General features: G+C 35.7%; 1 protein-coding gene across 1 annotated transcript in view; it reads right to left on the bottom strand.

Moving 5' to 3' along the window:
* The window catches only part of LDAH (lipid droplet associated hydrolase), a 75,950-nt gene that overhangs the window by 26,314 nt on the left and 24,470 nt on the right, over window positions 1-25,166 (bottom strand). Inside the window, exons 3-4 of the mRNA XM_008052095.2 lie at window positions 20,334-20,474; window positions 4,448-4,617 (exon numbers count right to left, since the gene is read on the bottom strand). Of these exons, the coding sequence (XP_008050286.2) occupies window positions 4,448-4,617; window positions 20,334-20,474 (311 nt within the window). The remainder of the gene's footprint in view (window positions 1-4,447; window positions 4,618-20,333; window positions 20,475-25,166) is intronic.

Raw genomic sequence — 25,166 nt, 5'->3', positions numbered from 1 at the left:
ATAAATTAGAAATAGGAAAGAGATGGCACACTTAACACTAAAAAAGGAAATAGAAAAACTGGATACATATAAGAAAGTCTTCTAAAAAAAGAAAAAGCACTACTACCTAAGAAATCTCAGAACATAAAATCTCTTTGATTACAAATTATTCTAGCTACCCTTGAATCACTAAGAAAAATTCCCCTACAGTCCATAAGCATTACAGAAGAAGGGAGATTAAGTAAATAACATACTTTAGACAAATTTTTATACAATTGGATAAAATAGTCTGGCACTTAAAGGAGTTTAAGTAATCTGGAAATTTCATTTAGAGAGAAGATATTTTTGCCAACCAGACAGACAAAGGAAGCTCTATATCATTCTGCATTTTCCCCAAGAAAGGCCAAAAATAGAAAAAATTAAGTTTGTGAAGGATCTGATATCCCTGGAAGGGGAGGACATGGTATCATTAAATATTATATAAATTCTTCAAGAAAAATAAAAGTTAAATCACTTGAAGTTCACCCCATAACTCACTGTAGACTCCCAGTTAGAATCAAGGGTTTCAACTCTGAATCTTGAACTTTATGCAAATGATTTATTGGCAAAATCAAATGGCATGTTTTTAATATATAGAGGATTGATGATGAAAGAAAGAAGATTCTAGATAGTGGAGATAAGACTACTAGATTTTTGTTTCTATGTATCTGCCCTACCCTCCCCACCAAAACTCTCAAATTGCTAGAGCATTAGAGTCTCCTACTCCTGGAGTTGTACGAGTCACATGAACCTAGTAGTTGTGCACACTGCAGGGGCATACTATAATATCTGTAGGCTCCGCTACCATTCAAAGGTTGACAGAGCCATCTGATAATTTCTTAGATTCTCTTTATACCCACAGCTAATGTAGGTGTTCTCCAGTCCAGAATTCAGACAGAGCTGCATCTTGGCAAATCGTACCTTTCTTTCACTTCCCAACTAGAAAATGAAAGATGGGGCTAGATTGTCTCTAAAGCCTCTTTCAGTTCGAAGATCCTATGAATCTAAAAACAACTATGTTTATTATTATAAGTCACGGTAGCTATTATTTAACAGTCTTCCAATTACTTATGTTCTCAAGCTACTTTAAAAATTTCCTATTCTGGACATTACTGTCAAAATACCTGAAAATTTCTATAATTCTACATATCAAACTTGTTAAAAGAAACAAAAAAATTTAGTATCAGATGCTTAGATGAGGTAATTAATTTTTTCAGTATTTTAAAATATAGGTCAGACAATAATTCTGACATATACAGTAAGTCTTTTAGGATGATTTAAGACCAAAATTGCCTATAAATAGTTATAAAAAATTGCAAAGAACTAAACCAAAATAAAACCAAATAAACCAGTTACTAAACCACACATATGTCCTCAAAAGCTTATGGGAGTCAAAGATTCCGGTAAAAATAACAGAAGAGATGGAAACACAAGTTTCTTATTATCACACTTCATATGTTATAAAACATAATAGCTAACTTATTTTTGGCAAAATGATTAAGAATTGTAACACTCTGGCTTACACAAACTTATTTGATTGTCAAATGCATCTTAAATGGAGCATATCATGCTAACTTCAGGCATGCAAGCACTGTGTTGTCTTAGAGTAGTCCAGAGACACTGAAATTTCAACACTTTGGCAGAGAACACACCACCAATATTAACTGACCCAGGTGTTTAAAGGGGGTGAGGGGGAGGGAATTTCAACAATGTAGCTAATTGAAACCAGAGAAAGCGTCTGAATAATAAAAAGTCTTACAGATGTTTACTATCCGCCTCCCCCCCCAACAAAAAAAGAAGTGACCTTTGGACAATTTATTGCACACACAATTTTCTAGAATATGAAAACTCTATAATCACAGTCTGAGTTATGTCTCCACAAATAAACCAGGTTAAGTTCATGTTTCACCTTTGCTTCCCCTCTTCACCTCTATTCTTGCAAGGGCAAGGACATCTGAATGCAAGACAATAGTCAGAAAGTCATGAAGTTGAATAAGCTATAAGAAAGTACATCAACCTTAAGATGCATTGTACTTTCCCAACAGATGTCCGGAATGCAAGCCCCAAAAGAAAGAAGGGTTAAAAACAATGTGTTGAACAACTGTTTTCAAACACACAAAAGAGAACCATCCATGACATGCAAAAGAGATCTGGAGCAAACATACAAAATCTAAAAGACCTGTGATTAAGTTAATAGACAATGATGAACTAAAAAATGAGAATTGTCTTTCCTATGTTTATAGAATAGTAATGCTTTTATTATTTCAAATAGGCAAGTACCCTTTTTAATGTTTTTAAAGCTTTTATGACAGCTAATAATCAAAAATTATATTTCATATCAATTTGCTACATTTTAACTGACAGGACAAAGTCATTACCTGCCCCAGAAAATAAATTCAGTATTTTAATTTATATATATTCTTATATCCACATGCTTGACTATACACACAGAAGTGAAGTCCTAACTTTAGAATGACAGGGTAGGCAGTTTCTGACATGGCTCCTACTAACCCTCGCCTCCTACTATTCATGATCTTGTGAAATTCCCTCCTCTTGATTGTGGGCTAGAGTTAGTGACTTGATTCTAACATGAATATGGGAAAAGTGACGGGATTTCTCTTCTGTAATTATGACTTCCACCCTACCAGAAGGCTCTCTCTCTGGCTCTTCTCCCAGGCATGCTCTGATGAAGCAAGCAAGAGGCCAACATGTTAAGGACAGTGGTCTCCACCCAGCTACCACTAGTGGACTATGGACCCAGTCCATCAACTCTCAAGGATCTGAAACCTGCCAACAACCTTGTGAGTAAGTTTGGAAGCAATCTATCTCAATCCCGGTCTTCAGATAAGACTACAGCCTTGGAAGACACCTTGGTTACAAGGCTGTGAGAGACCCTAAAGCAGGGACCCTAGGTTGCAGCCAGATTTCTCACCAGAAGCTGAGTGAATAAATGTGTGTTGTTTTACACTGCTACGTTTTGAGACAAGCTGGTGCACCGCAACAGACAAATAATACAGTAGCTAAGCTAAGGACTGAACCAATGATTTTAGTGTCATTTCCATAATAATAATAATAATAATAGTAGTAGTAGTAGTAGCTAATACCTTTAAGGAACTTTTAAGTTCCAGGTACCATTCCTAATATTTACATAATTCCTCACAAAAATCCCTTGAATAACATAGTTATTATTATTCCCATTTTACAGATGAGGAAACTGAAGTAGAATCTCAAAACTAATGTAGAAACTCAATAACTTGTCCAAGGTCACACAGACAACACAATGACAACAAGTTTTGGAAACTGGTTGTCCTGGTTCTAAGTGTCAGAGCTTGTAAGCGACTGGCCAAGTAGGACCACTAAGAGAGACAGGCTGTATGCTATAAAGATGCTAATCACATAACATGGTACTAGAGGAGATACTGAAGGCACAAAAGAGATTAGAAGCTGTGCAAAATGCTAAAGGCAGAAATAAAGCCTCATTAAGATGTCTCATCTAGGGAAAGAAACAAACAAGATAGACACAATACAACAGTGAATGCAGTGCAATCTCGAATTTATTGAACTCTCATGGAAATGAAAAATGCATTTTCATACACCCAATAAAATAAAATTAAAAACCTCCATTTGGTATTAAAAACCACAGCCAGAGAGGCTATGGTTGTACCTTTCCCAAGGGCAGTTATGTGTAAGAAATAAGCGTGCCAAGCTGGTGATAAAAGGAGAAACTCCTAGTGAGCTCCAAGATGCCCCAGGAGATATTTTTATCCCTCAGAGTAAAAAAAGTTGAAATTCTAGAACAAAGAGGTCATGAAGGGATCACCGCCTATCCTGGCTTCATATTACTAGGTTAAACCGTACTCCGTCATACTCCTACATACCCTGTACAAGACAGTAGGTATCGCAACCATTGGTTAGTCTGACTATTAGACTTCAGGTTCTCTTACCTCAAAGACTGTCTTATTCTCCAGGATGTCCTCAAAACATAGCATGGTGCCTGACCCATAGCAAGGGTTTAATATATGTTTCTTGAGTGAAGAAATTAACTATCTTGTGAATCACATTCATTCAATGGGTCATTTTAGTGGTATATGTTAGTGAAAGTACAAACGTTTTTTGTTTTAAATCTCTTGTAGTTCACTCACTTTCCTGGGCACTTTATTTTTTTATTTTTATTTTTTGAGTCGAAGTCTCACTCCGTAGCCCAGGCTGGAGTGCAGTGGCACGCTCACAGCATTATTCTTTGACACACTGTGAATATACACTCACACAGGACCAGAGTAACATAGAGATAAGAATATAGGCAGCTACTAAGTATCTCTCTTTGTTCTATTTACCAATTAAACACGAGCAAAAAAGTAAAGGAAATCTGAGGAGAATTTGTGCAAATGCATAATCAAACACGTACAGTTATCTCCTAAGACATACTTACTGGAAGCTCAGGCTCACGCTTCAACATCTGAAGAGAAATATAGCTGCCTACTGAATGGCCAATGAGCACAAGCTTCATTTCCTTTGGCACATGAGTTCTCAGAAAAGCTAGTTTGTGTTCTATTTGACCACTCAGTCCATAGATGTCCTTAATCTCTTGTGCATTTGGATCTAAAAAAAAAAAAAAAAAAAAAAAAAAAAAGAATGTGTTTTCATTTAGTAAGTAAAAGTAATCACTGAAAAAAAAAATCAAGGAAAAAATCAACAATGATAACAGTAGTTACTGTTTAGCAAAAGCCTACAGTGCGCCAGTTATAGTATTAGGCATTCAGATTACATCAATCAATCCTCAAACAACCTTGGAAAAAAAGTATTATCATCTTCATTCTATACATAAAAATCCCAATGCTCATAGACATCAGGAAACAAACTAACAATCACAGATTTATAAAGTAGGAGAGGCAAGATTCAAATTCAGGACTCTGTTCTCAAAGCCCATGAACTTCCAACTATTCCATGAACTACTGTTAGCTTAGTCCAGTGGCTCTCAAACGAGCTTGCATCAGAATACCCTGGAAGGTTTATTAAACATATTGCTAGGCCCCATCACAAGAGTTTCTGACACCATAGCTCTGGCTCGAGGCCTGAGAATTTGCATTTCTAAATTTCTAGGTAATGTTGATGAGCTGATCACACATTGAGAACCACTGGATTAGGTTAACTTATACCATTAATAAAAACCAAGAAAGTCCACAACACTTGCTTCATTACTTGAAATAATTTTTGTTTCTTTGAAGAACTCAGACTGAAAAACTTAAGCAGAAATATTATAAACTGTTCCTTTTAACCAGCACAATTCTGACCTGAACTATCCTCCCTTCCAGTTGCAAATAAACTGTCTTCTAGATTCTTCAAGAATGAATTAAAATTTTAGCTAATCCTCAAGAAAAATGAATGAGTCCTCCTCTGTACTTAAACAGTACTCGACTCTTTTATTATACCACTGTACCAAATTTGTATATTGTCTGTTTATATGTTTATTTCCTTTCTTGGACTGTGAGTTCCTTGAAAGCAAGAGCCATCTTTTCATCTGTGTCCTCTGTGACTAGTACACAATAAATATTATTGTTGAGTGAAAATATGAACTGGCTAAATGATTTCTGAGAATGCATGCAGCTCTAATATTCAATATTAGAATATCTTCAATAGGCTTTCCCTATGAAAAACATACAACCCAATGAAGGGTATAATATTACAAAAGATTACAAGGCAGTCAACTGCTGCTTCCTAAAATTTGAATGACTGGAACACCAAATTTCTTTCTCTAATGACTTCTGAAAGGTATTCATGTAAATTATAATCCATATGGCTCATTCAAAAGGCACCTCAAATTCATGAAAAATCACTGGTTAGTTTATCTGTATGTGTATGTGTGTGTGTGTGTTTTTCTTTCAGTGCTCATCTCCCTTTGTTATTCTAAGTTCTAGTTATCCTATATACTTGCAACAAGTGTTATTTTCTGAGAAGTCTTTTTATGATTCATTTGAGGTGAGGAGTGAATTAGCTTTTCTTTCAGTTTCCACAACATTCCCTATATAAATAGGTGTAACTTACCATACTACTTTCAATTTACTCCTAGTTTATAATTTACATGTTACCCTCATCTGTTCCTCAAAGTCCAACGTACAGTTGTTGAAAAGCTTTTTAGTGAATCAATGAGGCTTACTCCCCTATTTCTATGGCACCACTAATATCCAAGGTAAGACATATTCTGCCCTAAATTATCTTCTCAAATCAGCTAAGAATTCATTCTCCCTAACAGGGAAGTTCAACATAAAACAGAATTGGGAAGTGACAGAATCTGGAACCCAACTTTGTTAGTTTCTAATAGCTCCAAATCCAAATTTTTATTCATTAAATATTTATATCTAGGTTTCAATAGTTTATATCCTGCTTCTCTTAGCACTCTGCTCAAAGGTGATCATATCATTCTCTGACATTAAAAAAAAACTCATAATATTTGCAACGCAAGTTCTTTTTCAAAATATGCAATATTTGAAAATGTCAGCTGGGCATGGTGGCTCATGCCTGTAATCCCAGCACTTTGGGAGGTGGAAGTAAGAGGATTGCCTGTGCCCAAGGGTTTGAGACCAGCCTAGGCAATTTGGTGAGACCTCATCTCTACAATAAATCAAAAAATTAGCCGGACATGGTGTTACATGCCTGTGGTTCCAGCTACTTGGAAGGTTGAGGTGGAAAAATCGCCTGAGCCCAGCAGGTTGAGGCTGTGGTGGCCCTGAGCATGCCACTGCACTCCAGCCTGGGCAACAGAGTAAGACTCTGATTCAAAAAAAAAGAAAGAAAAAAGACAATGTCGAAGTCTTCCTTTTACTGGGACAGTAGGTACAGTAGAAAGATCTCGGGCATTGGAGATAAATCTGGGTTTAAAGTTTAGCACCTCCCTAATTGCATGACTTGGGTAAATCTTTTAAGCTAGGCTTCTGTCTCCTCATATAAAAAATAGAGATAATAACGCTGACCTTCCAAGGCTGCTGTTCAAATTTCTGGCATAAATTGTTTGATAAATAAAAGCTATGATTTGGTTGGTTGCGGTGGCTCACGCCTATAATCCCAGCACTTTGGGAGGCCAAGGTGAGAGGATCGCCTGAGCCCATGGGTTCAAGACAAAGCCTGGGCAACATGGCCAGACCTCATCTCAATAATAAATCAAGAAAAAATTAGCTGGGTATGGTGGCATGTACCTGTGGTTCCAGCTACTTGGAAGGCTGAGGTAGAAGGATTACCTGAGCCCAGGTCGAGACTGTGGTGGCTATAAGCATGCCACTGCACTCCAGCCTGGGAAACAGAGTGAGATGCTAACTCAAAAACAAAAACAAAAATCCAAAAAAGTTATGATTGCTATAATTTTAATTCCTATCATTTAAGGCCTCCCCCAAATATATACCAAGAACATTTACATGGTTAGCGCAAAGATAAAGAAAATGAGCTAAATGCAACAAACATCCTAAAACTTCACGAACACCACAAATAAGGTCCTAAAACATTGTATTTCAGATAAGATTTAATGGACATTATAATTCAGAATTCTTCAGAGGTAGATCTGGCTTTACCTCTAAGAACTTCTCAGTAGATTTCCAAGATAAACACACTATTTGTTAGTGTTTACAGAAGCAATGATGTTAATGGGGAAAGTACTTTCTATAAATAAATAGTGAAGAAAATTTAAATGTGCTTTTTTGAAACTTTCTAGCAAATAAAATACTAGATATTATTTTACTACCCAAAATGAAAGGTTAAAAAGATTATATACTTGACTGCATGTTTTCATTTCTATTATTATTTTAACATATTTTGAAAAATGCTAGTAATCATTAACTTACTCTCTATAAAATATGGTAAAAATTACATTCAATTGTATCAAAATCAGAAGATAATACAGAAATCCTTTTGCCATTCTCTCTATAGGGGAAATGTACTCTGAGTTACAATCAACTAAGCACATTTGGATTCTAATTTATTTCTAAATTGAGAACTGCTTGAACTGAGAGATGATAATCCAATTCACTATACTATTATCAGTAAATTGTCCTGAATATGATACTGACAATTCTATCCTAGCAAATGAGACTACTTCTTAGACCTCTCTCTACCGGAATTCACTTCACAGCTCACCTATCAATTCTAGAGTTTATTTCACAAGATATATACCACCTCCTCGAAGTAGTGCATAGAAAAATTAAATACTATCAGTAGTCTACATTTACTTTTCATCTAATTCCTCAAACTGTTCCAGTTATTAAAACTGTTGCTAATTTTAAATTCCCTTACAGCATCAGAATACACATAAATCTGATTATTTTCTTCTATTTTACATGAACTAAATTGAATATTCTGACAGAAAACAGTGATTAAGTGGCCCTTGGTAATATTGAAAATACAGATATAAATATAATATACACCCTTGCCTTCAAAGAGTTTACAGACATAGACAAAACATAATTATAGATAAAAACACAATTATAATTAAGCATCTTATAAGAACAGGGTTTACTGGATCACAATAGTAAGGTAATATCCCTTTGGATTCATAAAAAGTACTGTACCTTTCTCGAAGTTACCCAAAATAATGAAAGATATTCTTTACTACATACACATTACTATAAATGTATAAATTTAACTACATATTTGAATCCACGCATAATTGTCTAAATTTAACTATTATTCATATACATGAGTATCTAGCTACTCATTGAATATAAATGGATATGTTTAACTATGTATCTTCTTCATAGAAACAGTTTCTACAGGTCATTTCTGACCACAGAACTGACAAAACTGGAGATTTATCACTACAAGAGCCAGAATTTGCTCAACTATTAAACTCTTCCATCCTGTTCCCCATAATTGCTTCAAAGCTATATCTTAATAATAACTAATTAAACAACTAGCATCTGAAAATCTAAAGGCTAAAAGCAGTACTTCATATTTTGAAGAATGCTTTGAGTAAGGTGAAAACACAGTTTACTCCTTAGGTAAATTTTTTAAAAAACACATAAAATAAAACCATATGTTGTTTATCATACACACATATATATAAAACCAAAAATATTAAAAGAGTCACGAAGTATTTACTCTAAATTCATGATAGAACTGGAGATGGGATACAAAGAAGATATATTTTTCTATATTGTTTGATTTCACTTTATTAACAAAAATATTGAAGTAATTATGGAAGTATTAATTATCAACTGTAATAGAATCTTGGACTGCTAAACAATTGTACTTTTCTATATTTTTAAAAATTTCTCAAAATAATTTATTTTAAATAGGAATGCTTTGACGTGCTATTCATAGATATCTTACAACTATTTTATAGGTGAAGCCACCTTTAATTTCTTTATTACTCACATGGAAAACAGAAGCCCTAAATGGCTGTCTGGGTTCACGTTAAACATTAGTGAAGTCAGTAGATGAAAACTGGTCCATAATCCTTTATGCTTACTTGATTTACCAATCCAAAAGGCCTTCTTTTAATAACTGTCCCAAGTTCACTAAGCTGATCTGAGAGTACACTTAGTTTAGTCATCTATCCCCAGATCCCTGAGTATTCTATAAGCTCCTTGTCCCTAAGCACTGGTGCAACTCTGCTAGCTCTTGAATTATACATCACGGTGAAGGGATGGTAGATAAGCTTTCTATTTAACACTGCTATCTTACTTTTAAAAACAAATAAAAAAAAACTCTGTAAACTCCAAGCATATGTCTTATAAAATAATTTTTAATTATTTTCCCCCAAACAGATGAAAACCAGGGTCATCAAATAATGCCTTCCACTTGAGTAAAACCAATGATCTGCTAAACACTTCAACTGGAGAAATATGGGAAACAGAAGAGAGATTCAGAAAGAAGAACATAATGTTATAAACTTAGCAAACAATAAAAGCAAAAGGCATTAAAGCAGTGAGGTGTTATTTTGGAAACTGTCATGAGTTCAGTGGAAACTTGTGGTTATAGGGAGAGGTGAAGCAACGTTACAAGGGAAGGTTGAGTCTAGATGAAGTAGTACACTGATTATCACACCAGAGACTAGATTCTGTTCTGTGATGAGTGAGAAGACATCTACAGATTGCAGAGAGGAGCAGCACAATCTGGTCTGTGTTACAGGACATTGACTGCAATGCTGACTCTTTCTAGTCTTTCCTGCCCTGGGAGTCTAACAATTTGCCTGATTCTGAACTAGTTCTCTTGTACTGCCTTTCAGCCTTCTGTCTCTTCTGATCTAGAGACGTACTTGCTTTCATGTCTAGGGACTGTTAGCCCTGAAATTTGATTGACTCATTGTCTCTGCTTTGGGCTCATCTAGTTATTCCCTCTTACCTCCATGTTCCTCTGCCATTTCTAGTCCTGGCAAGAGAGAAAGCTCTACTGGGTTTTCTCTCTTTCTGTTTGGGGGACTGCAGTGAGAGCTGTTTATTGTTTCTTTGGACATACATGATTCAAATTCATCACTAGTTGTAAGACTGTAACTTTCTAAGGTAATGTTTTTATCAGATAAAAGTAAAACAACATGATTTCTAGCTTTTATTTTAAATGTTTTGAACAAATGATTTGAAATAGTTGATAATGAACTTCCCATCAAGCAAGCTGACTCTATAGTAAATCAAAGCCAGAAAACAGTTTATACTTTTAATTCCTCAAGTTTTTTAACACTCCTTTCTTGAATCATCATTTTCTGAAATTGATGAACATCTGTTCTACCAATTATATTCAATTTACGATAGTAATAATTGTAATTGTAATAACTAGAATATTATTTCCAAGTGTTCATAATTTTACATGTGCTTATACAAAGCAAAACATCCTTTCAACATTTGATGTGTGGTTGTAGCTTATACCCTTTCTCTCAATGGTTACATATTTTTCACACTATATTTTGCATGTCAGAAAACCAGTACCTTAGGATAATAATCTTGGATGGCGAATAATCTATCTGTCCTGCCTATCTAAAACAATCTACTATAGCATACATTTGCAAACATAACCTCCAATATGTAAAACAGATGAAAGCAGAACTGTTCTGTTGAATACGGGGCTGGTAAGACCCAGAGCCCCACTTAGCCTTCAAAGAACTTTTGGGCTACTAAGAACACAAATGGAAACTCACTAACCTAAAAGGTGTATACCACACCTGCAGCACCACACTTAATAGCCTAGCAGGTTGTCAGTAAATCCTCGAGGATGCTGAGTTGTCCTTTCAAGACCTTTAGAAACCACATCTTGCTATGCTGCCCGGGCTGGGCTTGAACTCCTGGAATCTGGCAAGGGGGTGGGGGTATACATCTCATCAACAAGAGTAAATGCATAATGAACATTTGTATACCTAATCCTGAATTGTACCCCACATCTTTAAAATAAAAAATCTTCATTTATTTATAAAAAAATAAAAAAATAAAATAAAATAAAAAAAGAAAAAACCACAGCTTCCTTTGGTCCTATAGTGGCCCTTTCAGCTAATGCCTCTAGATGGCACTGTTTTCACTAGGCAGCAGAAATCTAGGCTCTAATTACTGTTATTAACTCAAGCAGCCCAAACAGCAATAAACACACTCAAAGTAAACTTAGAAATAATAAGATGTCAATTTAAAGCAAGAATTAAAGTCATTTCCTAGAAATTCAGACATATAACATACTTTGTACTGGTTTGTCTCATCAGTGTTTATTGGTGAAGATCTAGAGCGGTGTTTCTGAAAATGTGATCCCAGGACCAGCACCGTCATTACCCAGAAACTTGTTAAAAATGCAGATTCTCAGGTCCCACTCCAGATCTAATTAATCAACAATTCAGAGGGTGGCCATTTGTGTTTAATAAAATCTTTCAGGCGATACTGTTGCGTGTCAAAGTTTGAGTATCCCTGATCTAGGATGAACCTTCAAGTCTATTTTTAATTTTTGAAATTATGCTATTCATATTTTGTTAAAATGTTTTTGTCTTTATTATGAATTAAGTAAGTTAGCTCACTGTGATCACTTTATCGTGATCATTTTAACATGATGTTTAATTCATTTTGCTAGTGTTCTGTTGAAAATTTTTGCATCTGTGTTCATCAAGGATACTGGCCTATAATTTTTTTGTATCGTCCTTATCCAGCTTTGGTGGCTCATTGTCTTTAATAGATATAGGCCTATTCATATTAGATATTTTTTTCCTGTGTGAGTTTTGGAGGTTTGTGCCTTTCAAGAAATTGGTTCATTTCATCTAAGTCCTTTTAATATCTATGGGACCAGTAGTGATGACCAGTCTTTCATTTCTAATATTTGTAATATGTGTTTTATCTTGTATTTCCCCCTGATTAGCCTGGCTATAGGTTTATCTATTTTATAATTTTTTCCCCAAATAACTAGTTTTTGGCTGTATAGATGTTTTTCTACTGATTTCTTGTTTTCAACTTCATTGTCTTTTTTATCATTACTTTTTTTCTGTTTGCTTCAAGCTTAAATTGTTCTTTTTTCTCTAGTGTCCTTAGGTAGACTCTTGGATTACTGATTTTACATCTTCTTTCTTTTCTAATATATGCAGCCAATACTGTTAATTCCCTTCTAAGCACTACTTTTGCTATATCCCACAAATTTTTATAAGTTGTATTTCTACTTTTATTTAGTTCAAAACATTTGTACATTACTCTTGAGACTTCATTGACCCATGTGGTATTTAGAAGTGGGCTGTTTAATCTCTAAATATTTTGGGATTTCCTAGCTATGTTTCTAGTTTAATTTCACTGTGGTCTAGGAACATATTGTGTAGATGATATATACTCTTTTTAAGTTTGTTAAGGAGTGTATTATGGTTCAGAATGTGGTCTAACAGGGTAAATGTTCTATGTGAGTTTGAGAAGAATATGTATTCTGTTGTTGTTGGATAAAGTAGTTTATAAATGCCAATTCAATTAAGTTGATTGATGGTGCTATTTAGTTCAACTATATTCTTACTGGCTTTCTGTTTGCTAGAATCGGTGAATTACAGAAAAAAGGAATTTGAAATTTCCATTTATAAAATTGTAGTGGATTCGTCCATTTCTCCTTGCAGTCTACCGGTTTTACCTCATGCACTTTGACCTCTGTAGTTCAGTACATATATGTTAGGTACCTTGGAGGATTGCTATGTTTCCTTGAAAAACTGATCATATTATCATTATGTAATGTACCTTTTTTGTTAAAATTAAAATGGTACTCCAGCTTTCTTTCGATTAGTGCTGCTACAGCATATCTCTCTACATTTTTTTACCAGTAATCTGTGTCTTTATATTTAAAGTTAGTTTCTTGAGACAACATATAGTTGGATCTTTTTTCCCTATTCTAACAGCCTGTGTCTTTACTGATGTAGTTGAATTAATACCCACCATGTTTGTAAACATTTCCTATTTGTTTCTTCTTTCTTTAAAATCTAACTTTCTTCTTCTTTTCTAGTTTTAATTGAACTTTTACATGTTCTCTCTTCTTGTCGTAATTATTTCTTTTAAATAATTTTTTTCAGGGGTTGTCCTAGAATTTGCCATATATACTTAAGTTCATTTTTTGGTCACACTATATACCACCTTACCTTTAGTTTAGGTACATTATAACTGATTATTCACAATTCCTCTCTTCCATTCCTTATTACATTGTTGAACTTTATTTTACTTATCCATATGCTATAATCACCCAATACATTGTTACTTTTATTACTTTGAACAAACAGTTATCTATTACAACAATCTAGAATAAGAAAAATAAACTTCTTTTTAACCTTTATTTAATCCTTCTCTCATGCTTTTTCTTTATATAGATTTGATTTTCTGATCTCCATCGTTTTCCTTTTCTCTAAAGAACTTATTTTAATATTCCTTGAATGGCAGGTCTATAGCAACAAATTTCCTCAGCTTTTGTTTGTCTGAAAAAAATCTTTTTTTCTCCTTTACTTTTGAAGGATAATTTCACTAGGCATAGAAATCTAGGTTGATGGCATTTTTCTTTTTTGTTTTTGAATTGGAGTCTCACTCTGTTGCCCAGACTGGAGTGCAGAGGCCGCTCCCGGCCACCGAAGCCTCGACCTGCTGGGCTCCAGCGATCCTTCCGCCTCAGCCTTCCAAGTAGCCAGAATCACAGGCATGCGCTACCACGCTCGGCTGATTTTTTGATTTATTGTAGAGATGAGGTCTCGCTGCCCTGGTGGGTCTCGAACCCACGGGTTCAGGGAATCCACTCACCTCAGCCTCCCAAAGGTGCGGGATTACAGGCTGAGCCACTGAGCCGGCTGGCATTTTTTTTTTAACACAAAATATCTCACTCCATTCTCTTCTTGCTGAAATGGTTTTAGACAAGACATTTTCTGTAATTCTCATCTTTGTTCTTCTATAAGTAAGGTGTTTTTTCCTCTGCCTTCTTTCAAAAATTTTTCTTTGTCTTTGGTTTTCTACAATTTAAATATGACCTACCTAGGTGTAGATTTTTAGTATTTACTCTGTTTAGTGTTCTCTGAGCTTCTGGACCTGTGTTTTGTTGTCTAGCATTAAGTACTCCAACTATTTCTGCTCTATTCTTTCTTCTTGATTTGATATTCCAATTATGCATATGTTAACCTTTTAAAATTGTCCAACAGTTCTTTCATGTTCTGCTTTTTAAAATTATTATTATTCTTTTTTCTCTTTGCATTTCAATTTGGGAAGTATGTATTGTTTATTTTCAAGTCCACTGAATTTTTTCCTCAACTGCTTCTGGCCTACTGGTGAGCCCATCACAGGCATTTTTCACTTTTGTTACAGTGTTTTCTAGTATTTCTTTTTGATTCTTTCTTAAGAGTTTCTAACTCTCTGCTAGTATTACCCATCTGTTCTATGCTACTATTTCCATTAAAGTCTTCAATATATTAATCATAGTTACTTTAAATTCCCCATCTGATCATTCTAAAATTGGTAATAAGCATATCTCTGAGTCTGGTACTGATGCATGCTTTGTCACTTCAGATTTTCTTGCCTTTTAACATGCCTTGTTAATTTTTTTAATTTAAAGTTAGCCATGATGTATTGGGTAACAGGAATTAAGGTAAACAGAATTTTAGTATGAGGCTTTATGTTAATGCAGTTAGGAGATGGGCTATGTTTAATATTTGCTGTAGCTATAGGTATCAGAAGTTTCAGTTTCCTTTAGTGTCCTTGTTTTTTTCTCTGCTATTGTCTTTGATTTTCCCCCCAAAAAAGAACTCCAATTAAATACAGTTTGTGTCTTGTAGCTCTTGTAGTTGTAATCTACTTTTATTATACTGGTAGACTGTTGACATTGTGGTAAAATACAGGGGAGAGAAGTATTCTATAACCTGATAAACAAGTTAGTCTTTTAGTGGGTCTGAGACCCTGTGCTATGATCTTCAACAATGTTTGTCAGCTTTTTTTACCCATAGTATGTGAGACAGGAAGACTAGAGGAGGCTGGAGTTGGCTAACTGCCCTTCCTCCAGGTTGCACAGGTCTCTGCAAGACTTCTCCCTTGGAGAGTAGGCCTTTGTTACTGAGAATGCTCTGGGCATACTGTAAAATTATTACTTCTCTTCTACCCCTGACAAAAACTATAGGGAACTTTTATCAAATTTTTGCAAAAGAAAATCTTATGGGGTTCCTAGAGATAATACCCATGGGAAGTGGAAAAGTCCCCCATGACTAGGCTTGCAGAAGTTTCTCATTCCCAAAACATTTTGTTTCTCGCAGTTCATTAAAATTACCATTTATGTAGGCTATCAGCTTATGGCTCTAGTGTCTTCTGCTTCAGATAAGCTGATCTTCACCGCATTTCCCTGTCTCTCCAGATTTCAAGTGCCAATTTGTCCTATAACCTCAATCTGATAGGTCTAAAAAAATTACGATTTTCAGTTTTGTTCAATTTTTTTCTTCTTGTGAAGATAGGAGTGACAAATTCCAAGTTCTATACGTCAGAGCTGAAACTGAAAGTCCATTATTTATTTTTACAATCATTCTACACTAAATATCTTCCTGCATAACATATGCCAATTAAAATTCTTAAACAGGTAATAAGAAGCAAATAAATGTTGGAAAAAAACACCCTAAAAATCTGTATGTAACAATTTTACTAAGGTTTAAGACACACACTTCACTGTGACATTGTCATGGGGTAAAAAAAGCACTAAAAATATGCTACAGTTCCTGGATGCTTACTTCAGCCTGGAGAAATCCTTGAGTTATTGCACAGAATTTTTAAGGCATAGGAAAATCTAATCTCTCAGTGCCAAGGTGTTAATACTTGTTTGACTTGAGGTTGAAAATATTTAAGCATAATTAAAACTATACATACCAAGTTTTCGCATTCCTTTTCAACATTGAAATTATAAGACACTGATTTTTACTTCTTATCCACAGTTTTCTGTATTGTCCAAGTTTTTAGATAATAAGTACATATAACTTTTTAATATATAAAAAAAGAAAGCTAATCAATTTCAAAAATAAATAAATAAATTGTACAATGTTACTCTCTGGAGCTAAAAGGTCAGCTTCTGAATACAAATTAAAAACTAGATAAAACTAGATAAACTGATACTGTTTACCTGACATGCAACATTTACCCAAATTAATAATACATTAATAAAGTAGTCTTCTTTAGAGGGTGTTCAGAAAGGTTCACATATGTAATCATATCATTGCTACTATATTCAAATTTTAAAATAGAAACAAAAAATCATATCTGATATGATGGTCAGAGGCCGAAGTCAGAGTATACAGTTAAGAAGAAACACAATCCAGCTGGGCTCAGTGGCTCAGCCTGTAATCCCGCGCCTTTGGGAGGCTGAGGTGAGTGGATTGCCTGAGCCCGCGGGTTCGAGACCCACCAGGGCAGCGAGACCTCATCTCTACAATAAATCAAAAAATTAGCTGGGCATGGTAGCACGCGCCTGTAATTCCGGCTACTCGGAAGGCTGAGGTGGAAGGATTGCCAGAGCCCAGCAGGTCGAGGCTGCGGTGGCCGGGAGCGGCCACTGCACTCCAGTCTGGGCGACAGAGTGAGACTCCAACTCAAAAAAAAAAAGAAGAAGAAACACAATCAAGCTGGGTGCACTGGCTCACACCTATAATCCCAGCACTTTGCGAGGTCGAGGTGAGTACACTGCCTGAGCCCAGATTTGAGACCAGCCTGGGCAACATGGAGAAACCTCATCTTTCCAATAAAATAAAAAAATTAACTGGGCATGGTGGTAAGCACCTATAGTTCCAGCTACTTGGAAGGCTGAGGTGGAAAGATTACCTGAGCCTAGCAGGTCGAGGCTGCAGTAGCTATGATCACGCCACTGCACTTCAGCCTGGGCGACAGAGTGAGACTCCAACTCAAAAATAAATAAATAAACAAGGAAACAAACAAGCATAATCAAAACTATCCTTGAATACACTTAAATCATTCATAGAGTACAGGCTTTTGTATATTCAAATTTGTATATCAATGTCTAAAAGAATCATGAATATATAATAACAAAGAGTCCAAATGTAAAATGTAACTTTATAATACAATATCTTTATAATATATAAACTCAGTAAGTATAAAAAGATGCTCATATCACTGAAGAGACATATAAGAGCCAGGAGCAACCTAGGCAATGAAGCTCCAACAACCTCTATCTTATCCAAAATTAACTAAGGAAAACCCCTTAGGACAAAACTCCCTTGATTGCAATGTCTATGAAAAGTTTAAGTTAAGTTTTCCTTTCTTCTTTTTTTTTTTAATGTGGAAGCAAAAAAAAAAAAAAAAAAAAAAGAAATCAAATTTATTGAGGCAGAGAGTAGAACAGTAGTTTCCAGGGGAAGACGTTGGTCGAAAAGCTCAAAGTTTCAGTTTTAAGATGAACATATTCTGGCGACTGAATGTACAGCATGGGCAGTGATGGATCTGTTAATTAACTTGATTGTGGTACTCATTAGACAATGTATATGTATATCAAGTCATCATATTGCAACGCCTTGAATATGCTCAATCTTTAATCAATCATTTAAATATTTTAAAATAAAAAAATTAAAAATACAAATGGAATGTTAGTATAAAAAAGATAAATTTCTGAATTTTTTTTTCTGGTTAAAAAATAAATACCTCTCACAGAAAATTAGAAATATGTTTTTAAAAGTATGTACCATTGTTCAACTCATTGGTGACCACTGCTAATATTACTCTACAATTCTTTTTCCCAGGCAAATATTTATATATTTGAGATCTTTTTTTTTTTTTGGAGTTGGAGTTTCACTCTGTCACCCAGACTGGAGTGCAGTGGCCGCTCCCGGCCACCGCAGCCTTGACCTGTTGGGCTCCGGCGATCCTTCTGCCTCAGCCTTCCGAGTAGCCGGAACTACAGGCGTGCGCTACCACACCCGGCTGATTTTTTGATTTATTGTAGAGATGAGGTCTCGCTGCCCAGGCGGGTCTCGAACCCGCGGGCTCAGGCAATCCACTCACCTCAGCCTCCCAAAGGCGCGGGATTACAGGCTGAGCCACCAAGCCCGGCTGAGATTTTTTTTTAATAAACATATTTTTTATTTTAAAATTGTAGGGTACAGTTAAGGGTTAGGTATGCAAATATGCATTGTGCAGGCACCCTTGTTGATAAGGGGTGTCTCCCCTTCCCCAGACAGATATTGACTACTGTTAGTCCCACCTCCCTTCCCCTCCCTACCCGCCCCATAGTTTCCTGCCACTATCAATCCTTTCCTTATAGTATTATGATAGATGTTCAAGGTCCACTATATAGTGAGAACATGTGATACTCAGACCTTTGTTTCTGTGAGAGGTCACTCAGTATTATAGACTCTAGTTCCATCCAGGTTGCTGCGAAATTTGTGATTTTGTTCTTTTTTATTGCTGCATAGTATTCCATTGTGTATATGTACCACATTTTTTTTTTTTTTTTTTGAGTTGGAGTCTCACTCTGTCGCCCAGACTGGAATAGTGGCTGTTCCCGGCCACCGCAGTCTCGACTTGCTGGGCTCTGGCAATCCTTCCGCCTCAGCCTTCCAAGTAGCTGGCACTACAGGTGTGCACTACCATGCCTGGCTGATTTTTGATTTATTGTAGAGATGAGGTCTCGCCAAGTTGCCCAGGCAGGTCTCGAACCCGCGGGCTCAGGCAATCCACTCACCTCAGCCTCTCAAAGGCATGGGATTACAGGCTGAGCCACCGAGCCTGGCTTTGTACCACATTTTTTAATCCACTCCTCTTTTGATGGACAGCATGGTTGGTTCCAGGTTTTTTGTTTGTTTTTTGCAAGTGTGAACATGCTAGAATTCTCACAAGTTAAAAGCAGGTAGTTTGCATTCTGTGACATTATTTCTTCCATTTAAAAGCCTTCTAGCAGTCTTCTACATGGACTCCTGGCTCTCTCCCAGCTTTCAAGGTTCTTCTCAAACTTGCCCTGCATAACAATAACATCCCTACTAAATCTTGCTCCCTTCTGTGTTAACCTTCTGTCTCTGCACTCACTTTCACCTCCCAAATCCAAATCCTATTCAACTATCAAAACCCACTGTTATGGTCTGAATGCTTATATTTCCCCAAAATTCATATGTGAAACCTTACCCTCAAATGTGATGGCAATAAGAGGTGGGGTCTTTGGGAGGTTAAGTAGGAACAGAAGGGGTCAAGAGGATGGAGCTATGAATGGGACAATTTCCTTATAAGAGTCCCATGAGAGCTTGCTTCCTCTCTCCACCATAAGAAGAGTGCCATCTATAAATCAGAAAGTAAGGTTTAAGACACCAAATTTGCCAGTACCTTGATCTTGGACTTCTCAGTTTTGAGAAACTATGAGAAATATATTTCTATTGTTTATAAGCTACTCAATCTATGGTATTCTGCTCTAGCAGCCTAAAGTGACTAAAATACACACCTACTCCACAAAGTCTTTCCTAACTCACACTGTTTCTTTTGTTTGTTTACTCCTTAGGTATTTCTACATGAACAGCAGGCAAGAGTCTGTCACTTGCTCATTCTCTGAAAATGAGAGGAAAAGCTTCTATAAAGTAAAGAAAATGGCTTATAATACTTTTTCTCCACCATTCCTCCTAGCACAACCCTGGAAAAATAGTATATGACCAATAAACATACAGCTTATTACTAACTGGTAAATAAAGAAAGCAAGTCATAAGTGGTTTAATCTACCCATATTCTTATGGAAAATTACCTGCAGAAGAGTTTAAGCATCTCTAAAAGTCCTAAAATTACTAAAATGTGGCACCATGAGCCTAATGCCACAAGCAGAAATTTCTATTGGTGTAACTCTTAACTTTAGCAGGCTTTCTAAAAACATGAACATCCACTCATAAAGGAAAATAGGTGTTAATAAGGACATACCCTCCGATGTAAGAATCTTCTTGTCTCTGGGGGCCAAGGCATGCCCTGCATGACTGATAATCCAAACTGGAAAGCGTCTGCTTGTCAAAGAGAATAAAGCCTTTGCAAATGGCACATAAAAGGTAGAAAAACCTGGGTTACCTGAGAAAAGAAGCACAGATCTAAGATTAATCAAAGCAATAAACCCACATAAGATGATGTACACACTAGAAAAGAAGAATCTATTTCTCCTCATACATTCTTCTGTATTCTTCAGAGAACCCAGAGAGAGACAGACAGACAGAGAGAGAGAGAGAGCGAAATCTGCACACTTCTATTAAAATCATATCAGTACCTTACTTATATGCGCATCAGTGGCTTTCTCTGGCCATCCAGATAAACTCTAATATCATTAATACTGTCTATGAGGCACTTCAAAATTTGATCATGCTTGCTGTAGCTGGAAACTGCTGGGGGTAGGGGGAGGCATATAACATTAATGTAGGCCCAAACTTTACCTGTACGAACACCACTTGCACACCTAACCCTGAATTGTACCCCATATCTTTAAAATAAAATAAAAAATAAACCAAAAAAAAAGATCATGCTCGCCTATCAAGCTGCATGAAAACTAGAAAAATGGGCCAGCCAAAACAGTATAAGAATCATGCACAAACTGTAGGGAGTCTATATGGGTTTCTTCGTCATTTATCATAAGTACTTATATTGTAAACAGATGTACAGTTTGATCTTTTGGAAAAAAGGCTACCAACAAATGCATGTAGATTTTTCCTGTGTGTGTACAGAAGATATTTTTGACATGGGTTTGCTATAGAGAAATAAAATAAATAAATAATATTTTAAAAAATTCAATTGGATACATCTGTAGGGGAAAATACAGTAAAATGGGGTTTTCATCTTGCAATCATCATCTGTAGAAAGTCTTCACATGTCTTACTGGTCCATTTCCATCAATATCTATTTCTCCAATCAATTAATCTATTTCTTCATGCTGTTAGGTTTTCTTCTCTTTGCAATTACATGACATGATTCTGATGCTCTGATGTAAATAATCATTGCCATCATTGTCAAATTTCACTGACTTTTCTCCACTGTTTATATCTTTCAGTTTCCTAGACAAGCAGTACAGTAAAATGGTTAAACGTATAGACTCTGGAGCCAGACTGCCTGGGCTGGCATCCTGGCTTTGCCATTTAACAACTGCAACTTGCTAAAGCAAGTCATTTAACCTCTCTGTGCCTTGGTTTCCTCATCTATAAAATGGGAATAACAATTGTGCTGCCTCATATGAAGACTAAGTGAATTAATCTATGTAAACTACTTCAATTCTGCCGGAAACATAGTAAGTACTATATAAATACTAGCTATTCAAAGTTGTTCAATGATGTCTAGCCATAATGGTGAAATATAATGACCTTATCATCTACATTGTTATTTTGCTTCTGTAGCATTTTGACCTAGTGACCCAAGACCCAAATTCCTTTTTGTGATGGGGCCATCATCATCTTTGTTAAATAGGATAAAAATGTCCTCAATTGCAGTAATATACTCTTTGTTAGTTTATTGGTCACTGTACAACTAAGGGAGAAAGAAGGGAAGAAGGACATACCAGTATAGGGGCTGTAACATCTATGGTAGCTGTGGATGGCATGTTTCATGTTTTATAAATTTAAGTCCACAGTAAGTCTGGAATTTTTTTAGTATAAAGTACAAAAGAGTAATCCAACTTCTTTCCAAATGACTAGCCAAGTGTCCCAAGACCATTTATTATATAATCCATTCTTTCTAAATTGATTTGAAATGTCTTCTGATCCAATACTAAATTTTTACATTAGCTTGCTAATTCCAATTCCAAATAATTCAGTTTATTTTTCCTTTTGTCCTCTGCCAGTACCATACTGCCTTAATTACTATATTTTAAAAAAATGTTTCAGTAACTGTTAGCGCAAATCCCTTCTCTTTATTTTCCGTTTTCTAGGCTGGTTTTATAAACTTTGGGATTATTTTCACTAGTTTCAATTTTTAAAACTCTTTGGGATTATGACTGAAATTTCATCTCATTAATACATTACTTTATAAAGATTTTATAGTTTTTATATTACTGAGTGTAACCTAGGAATGCATTATGCCTCATGTTTTACGATGCTCAGTTAAATTCTATAGATTTCTTCATATAGCTAGAAAATAATAATAGCTAATACTTTTAGGCACTATAAGCTATTACATATCAAAAAGTGTTTTGGCACTTTACATATATGAAATCATTTAATCCTCTCGAGGTAGTACTATTATTTCCATTTTATGAATGAGGAAACCGAAATACAGGGGTTAAATGACTTGACCAAAGTCACATATATGGTAAAAGCTCAAAACATAACTGATGACTGAAAAAATAAGCAAAACAAAATAATAATGAATTTTTAAAAAATCACTGATTTGTTGTAGGATCTTCTGCATGTCTTGTTTTAGTTAATCTTACAATAGCCCTATAAAGTAACTAGCATTATCACTAAGAATAATTAATGGACAGTCACTTGTATAACACCTGGCACATGGCAGATGCTAATAAATGGTAACTATTATTACCATAACTATTATTATAATTAAAAACTGCTGTAACATTAAGGAGACATGAAAGACAATGACAGGATATCTAAAAACCAATGAGTACTAGATAACAAAACTGCTATAAAACAAAGTTTTCTCCCTACCTCTAGGCTTATCTGAGTTCTTTCTCTTAAGCTTTCTGATCCACTATTTTATTTTCATTAAGAAAATAATGCCAACTACTTCATGTTCATTCATTCTATTCAGCTTCTTTTGCATATTCTTTATTGAGCACTTACTGTATGAAAGTCACTGTGTTAGACAAAAGACAGAGAAGGGCCTTTTTGAAATTTATATATTAGTGGGAAAAATACATACATAACTAAATAAATGAGATAATTAGAGTGTAATAATGAAGGAAATAAATAGGATCACATGATAGAGAAGGGAAGAGATTAGGGTGACTTGGAAAAAACAAGTCTGAGGAGTTGGCATTAACTGAGACCCAAAAGAAAAGAAGAAATCAACCTTGTGAAAATTTGAAGGAAGAGAATTAATATCAGGAGAGAAGAACAAGTGCAAAGGTCCTCAAGAAATAAAGAGCATGGTTCTTGAAGAAAGAGAATCCATAATCCTTGGTTCCTCTCTTTACATCTAATATCAGTGTGGCTAAAGCATAGTGAGAGAGAGAGAGAGAATCTTGTATTAGATGAGGTTGGAGAAGAGGGGAATACAATAATGCAGTACTTTGTGGGCTATGATAGGAAATTTGATTTTTAATCTAAGTAATATTAAAGAAATTAAGCAAAATTAAGACATGATCAGATTTTAATTTTGAAAATATTTTTCTCCCAATAAGGAGGATGGTAGGGAGAGGGGTACAATGTTCACATCTGGGAATGGACCACCTGAGACTCAATACCTACCACAACACAATATGTCCATGTAAGAAACATGCACGTATACCCCCTGAATCCTTCCTCCCCTCCAAAAACCTCATATAGTTGAAACTGAGGCTAAGGGGCAAGTGAGATCACACAGAAGTAGAGACATTCAAAAGAGTGAGTACTACTCCAGTTCTATTATTCTCTTTTACAACTGTAATAAACAACATCTATTCTCTTGGAGGCCTAGGGAATGCAATGCAAAATGCAGGCCCAGGCGTTGGTATTCATAATTAATGTGTATTAGTTCTCTCTCCTCCTTGGGTCTCCACTAACAACTCCACCATGCCTGTTCCAACTTCATATTATCCTCCTACTAATTCTACTACTTCTTGTGTATCTGTAACATAACTAGAGAAATAATCAACATAGATAATTTCATTATTCTTAACTTATTTCTCATTAGGTAAGTCTTTCTTTTGAGTCGAAGTCTCACTCTGTTACCCAGGTTGAAGTGCAGCAACATGCTCACGGCCACCGCAGTCTCAACCTGCTGGGTGATCCTTCCGCCTCCGCCTTCCCAATAGCTGGAACTACAGGGGTACACTACCACACCTAGCTACTTTTTTTTATTGTAGAGATGAGGTCAAAAGTTGCCCAGGTTGGTCTCAAAGCCCTGGCCTTAGGCAGTCCTCTCGCCTCTGCTTCTTAAAGTGCTGGGATTACAGGCATGAGCCACCGTACCCAGCAGGCAAGTCTTCTTAACCATACTTAAAAGTTTAACGTCTTTAAAGGTAGCCATTGCTTGTTATAGTTCTCTGTACCCAGTGGCACCTTGTAGCACTGGGTTGGGCACATGGCACTCACATACAATAAAACTTTTCAACTAAATGCATGGCCAGTAACATTAAGATTTAACTTATAACAGAGACAGAAGTAGAAAATGCAATTCAAAATGCTTAAATATCATTGCATACAATTCTTTATACTTGCTACTTAAATGTCATGGCTTATACTACACTTTATAAACCATGAACTAAACTTCTTTGTTAAGAAACTACAAAGAAAATTAAAAGGGTCATGTTTATGCAACTAAACAAAATACACACCCACACAGAAAGAAGTGGGGGGTGGGGGGAGAGGGAGAGAAAGAGAAAGACTGATCTCCAGGTATAGGGATGTTGAAAAACAATCCAATACAGACATGAAAAGAAAATGTTTTATGAAAGTTTTATATCAAAATGTGTTATAGGGTGAGCTCGGTGGCTCTGCCTGTAATCCCAGTGCTTTGGGAGGCTGAGGTGAGTGGATTGCCTGAGCCCGTGTGTTCGAGACCCGCCTAGGCAACTTGCCGAGACCTCATCTCTACAATAAATCAAAAACTAGCCGGGCGTGGTAGCAC

Source organism: Carlito syrichta, unplaced genomic scaffold, assembly GCF_000164805.1.
Source record: "Carlito syrichta isolate Samal-C Ts95f unplaced genomic scaffold, Tarsius_syrichta-2.0.1 Scaffold256284, whole genome shotgun sequence".
NCBI lineage: Eukaryota > Metazoa > Chordata > Mammalia > Primates > Tarsiidae > Carlito > Carlito syrichta.
The sequence above is the reverse complement of the archived record's forward strand: the minus strand, read 5'-3'. Positions and strand labels throughout refer to the sequence as shown.